This window comes from Propithecus coquereli, unplaced genomic scaffold (assembly GCF_000956105.1).
Source record: "Propithecus coquereli isolate 6110/MARCELLA unplaced genomic scaffold, Pcoq_1.0 Scaffold10, whole genome shotgun sequence".
Lineage (NCBI taxonomy): Eukaryota > Metazoa > Chordata > Mammalia > Primates > Indriidae > Propithecus > Propithecus coquereli.
In genome coordinates, this window is record NW_012133858.1 from 13,979,270 (window position 1) to 13,982,901 (window position 3,632).

A 3,632-nucleotide genomic window follows, 5' to 3' on the forward strand; every position below is an offset into this window, starting at 1 on the left:
TTTTTTTATAAATGATGGAATGAATGATTTTGACTAAGTGGTTTCTTTGGTGTTGCTAAATGTAATGTGCTATGAGAAATTGGGATTGGGACGCGTAAATGGATCTGATGTGGCACCCTCAGCAAATCTCAGGGCAATCGACACCTATGCCAAGTATTGCCTTGGCCAGTGGAGCAGTAGGAACATGAATGTTCTGGTCCATTCTGAGATAAATCCTGTTCTCTCTGTTATCTAGCTGCTTGTTTCCCTTTTGACCCTGCAGAAACGCAAAATTGGAATTTGGTTAAGAAGAACATAGAAAGGTTTTCATCTTCCCTTTTGCAAGCAACTCTATTTGCACTAATAATGGCAATGGTTTCATCAAAAGTAGTTTAATACACAAATGTATCTTTGAAGGAGATCTTGTGCAACATAAAACTGCTGATTTGTTTACAAGTAACATTATTTGTACTAGTAACCCTGAACTCTAGGTGAATAAGATGTCATGAAGAGTGTAAATTATGCCTAACTCCAACCTAATTTTTTTGTATGTCTTAACAGAATACTTGGAATAAATCATCTGAGCTTCTAATCTCCCTAATACTAAAATGTCAGCTATTGATGAGATTTAATGCTTATAAAATTTGTTTAGGTTTAATGAGCTGTATATTTATGCTTAGTGTTCCATAGTGATTAACAGTCTTTTGTTTTGAATTTCTGCAGGTCTGGCTGTTCTAGTTGCCACAGCATGGTATGGCAATAGAATTGTTCAAGAATTCTATGACCCCATGACCCCAGTCAATGCCAGGTAATGCTATTCATGCCTAAAATAGTTTATTCTCTGAGAAAAATACCCTTTTTTATATCCTGCAAAGTTCTGCTAGTGCTATAGTTTCCCAGATTTGCTTTCAAAAATTTTATGGAATTTTCTGTCAAACTTTCAAACAATTTAAATGACCTGTGACTCATATTAAGATGAGTTTGATAATTGCTTTAATAGCCTGTATTGATGACAAAGTGTACTTCAAAGTAGAAAAGTTTTAAGCTCTATAATTTGCAACTGTTTGCTGGAATTTTTTTCTCTTGTTTTCTTTTCTTCAAGTATTAATGAAGACATTAATATATTTGAAATTTCCTTTCTGCAGTATATTCTGATGTTTATAACTCCTAACTATGATTATTTGTAAACTATGCACAGTTTATGGTTGATTGAGAAAAATAGCGCTACTGCAGAGGTTAACAAATAATATTTTATTCCAAATCATACATATAAAGCTATGATTTTTTTTAAGTATATTGAGCTGCCACCTTGAAATTTTATGTTCCATCACAACTATAAAATTTACTTTACAAAAGTCATCTTTCTTAATATTTCGAGTTAGGCAAGTTGAAGAGCAGATTCTTGGCTCTCATTTAACAACACTCTTTGATCAGGGACAAGGTTCTTCATCTTACTGTCTTCACATCTTTAAAGCCTAATAACTACATTCAGAGTCAGGATGTTAAGATGTAATTATTGTTTGTTAAGTGCTAGGATGAATGGATGAAAAATCTCCATGTTTGGAGAGATAAGCTGTGCTTCTTTTTATATAATCACCCACATATAGGAGAACACATACTGCAATGATTATGTTGGAGCCCATCCCATAAGATTTACAGTGTAGGGACAGAAACTGCTGGAGGTCAACAGGCCAAAATTTTGCCAAAGTGATAATACCAGGAATGCACTGAAAGCACTTCATAAATTGCTAGGCATTATGCACTTGTTATTTACATTAGTGCGCATGATCCTGAAATCAGTCCAGTGAGACAAGTGGGATTATCCTGCTTTGAGAGGAGGAGAAACTAAGGTTGAGAGGTTGCTATATCAAAATGGTAGCAGTTAAGAATTTATAGTGGGATTCAAACTCAGGCATTTCAACTTCTAGAGCCAACCCTTCTCTATCCTTATTGTCTATAGTCACTCACAAATATCTCACCCCAAGTGTGTGGTTTAATACATCCATCTGAATCAGCTTAATCCTTTTTACAAAACCATAAAATCTAGAATTCAGTTTATGTAGGTGCCTGGGATAAACTGTTAAAAACTCTAATAGTCTCCATCACAGTCTGTCAGTTTCTTTATAGAATAGGCTTGCTTCTTGGTGATAGCATGACTTGTTAAGGTTTAGCCTAGGAGTCATGGTTCAAACCTCACTTCTAAAACATATAAGCATGCTTTATAAGTGTCTTAAATGTGGAAAAGTCTTTGGAAATATTTGTGTAATTAACTTGGTATTGCATCTCCTATTTCCTGATCCACTATTGCAAATTATCAATGATTACAATACAAACATTCTAGGCCAGGCGCGGTGGCTCACGCCTGTAATCCTAGCACTTTGGGAGGCCGAGGCGGGTGGGATCGCTCAAGGTCAGGAGTTCGAGACCAGCCTGAGCAAGAGCGAGACCCCATCTCTACTAAAAAAATAGAAAGAAATGATCTGGACAACCAAAAATATATATATATAAAAAATTAGCCGGGCATGGTGGCAATGCCTGTAGTCCCAGCTACTTGGGAGGCTGAGGCAGAGGATTGCTTGAGCCCAGGAGTTTGAGGTTGCTGTGAGCCAGGCTGACGCCACGACACTCTAGCCCAGGCAACAGAGCAAGACTCTGTCTCAAAAAAAAAAAGCAACAACAATACAAACATTCTGAGTATATGTGTGCACACCTTAAAGTACTTCCCCAAGGGATCATGGTAGGTTATTTTCAATAAAAAAAAATATAACGAGTATTACTTTTCTTCCTTAATTATATTAGAAAAGTTGCCAATAATTCATTGATTAACAAATGCATTTTCTTTTCTTCTTAGGTATGAGTTTGGTCAGGCTCTCTTCACGGGCTGGGCTGCTGCTTCTCTCTGCCTTCTGGGAGGTGCCCTACTTTGCTGCTCCTGTCCTCGAAAAACAACCTCTTACCCAACACCACGGCCCTATCCAAAACCTACGCCTTCCAGTGGGAAAGACTACGTGTGACATGGAGGCAAAAGGAGACACTCATGCTGAAACAAACAGAAAATGGACACTAAAATACTATCATTGACATTAGGATCTTAGAGTTTTGACTATTGTTATCTCAACTGTGGTATTACAAAAAAAAGACCTATTGCTAGAAATGACCTAGTCTTATTTTATCTTCTTTCCTCAATACAAGAGGAAAGCCTTGTCCATTTGTATTACTGCTTCCCCCATACTGAAATGGGGGGAGGATTTGCTCTTTAAATATATATAGATATATGTATATATATATATGTTTTTCTATAAAAAAATTAGACAGTAAAGAACTCTTCTCATTATGTTGATACCAACATACTTAAAATATATCTAAAATACAAAAAATATTTAATTCTATACTGATTAAATGAGTTTATTGGTATGTTTTCTTCTTTCTTTAAATATACATATGTAATAAGTCAAATATCATTTACCCTCCTTCATCAGCTTTTGGTGTCTTTACCATAAGACCACACCTACTTTGCCAAGTGTGAATTCTTTCAATTCTTCACATGTGCCCTTTACATATACTTATTTTATTTTTTATCATAATCTTATAGCACTTGCTTCTTCATTAGGCCCATATTTGTTTTTCACTTGGTTGGTTTCTAACTCCCGAAT

General features: G+C 35.8%; 1 protein-coding gene across 1 annotated transcript in view; it reads left to right on the forward strand.

Annotated features, from left to right (window-relative positions):
• Window positions 1–3,378, forward strand: part of CLDN1 (claudin 1) — a 15,234-nt gene extending 11,856 nt beyond the window's left edge. The window contains exons 3-4 of the mRNA XM_012642439.1: window positions 703–787; window positions 2,831–3,378. Of these exons, the coding sequence (XP_012497893.1) occupies window positions 703–787; window positions 2,831–2,993 (248 nt within the window). The 3' untranslated portion in view covers window positions 2,994–3,378. The remainder of the gene's footprint in view (window positions 1–702; window positions 788–2,830) is intronic.
• Window positions 3,379–3,632: the final 254 nt, after the last annotated feature.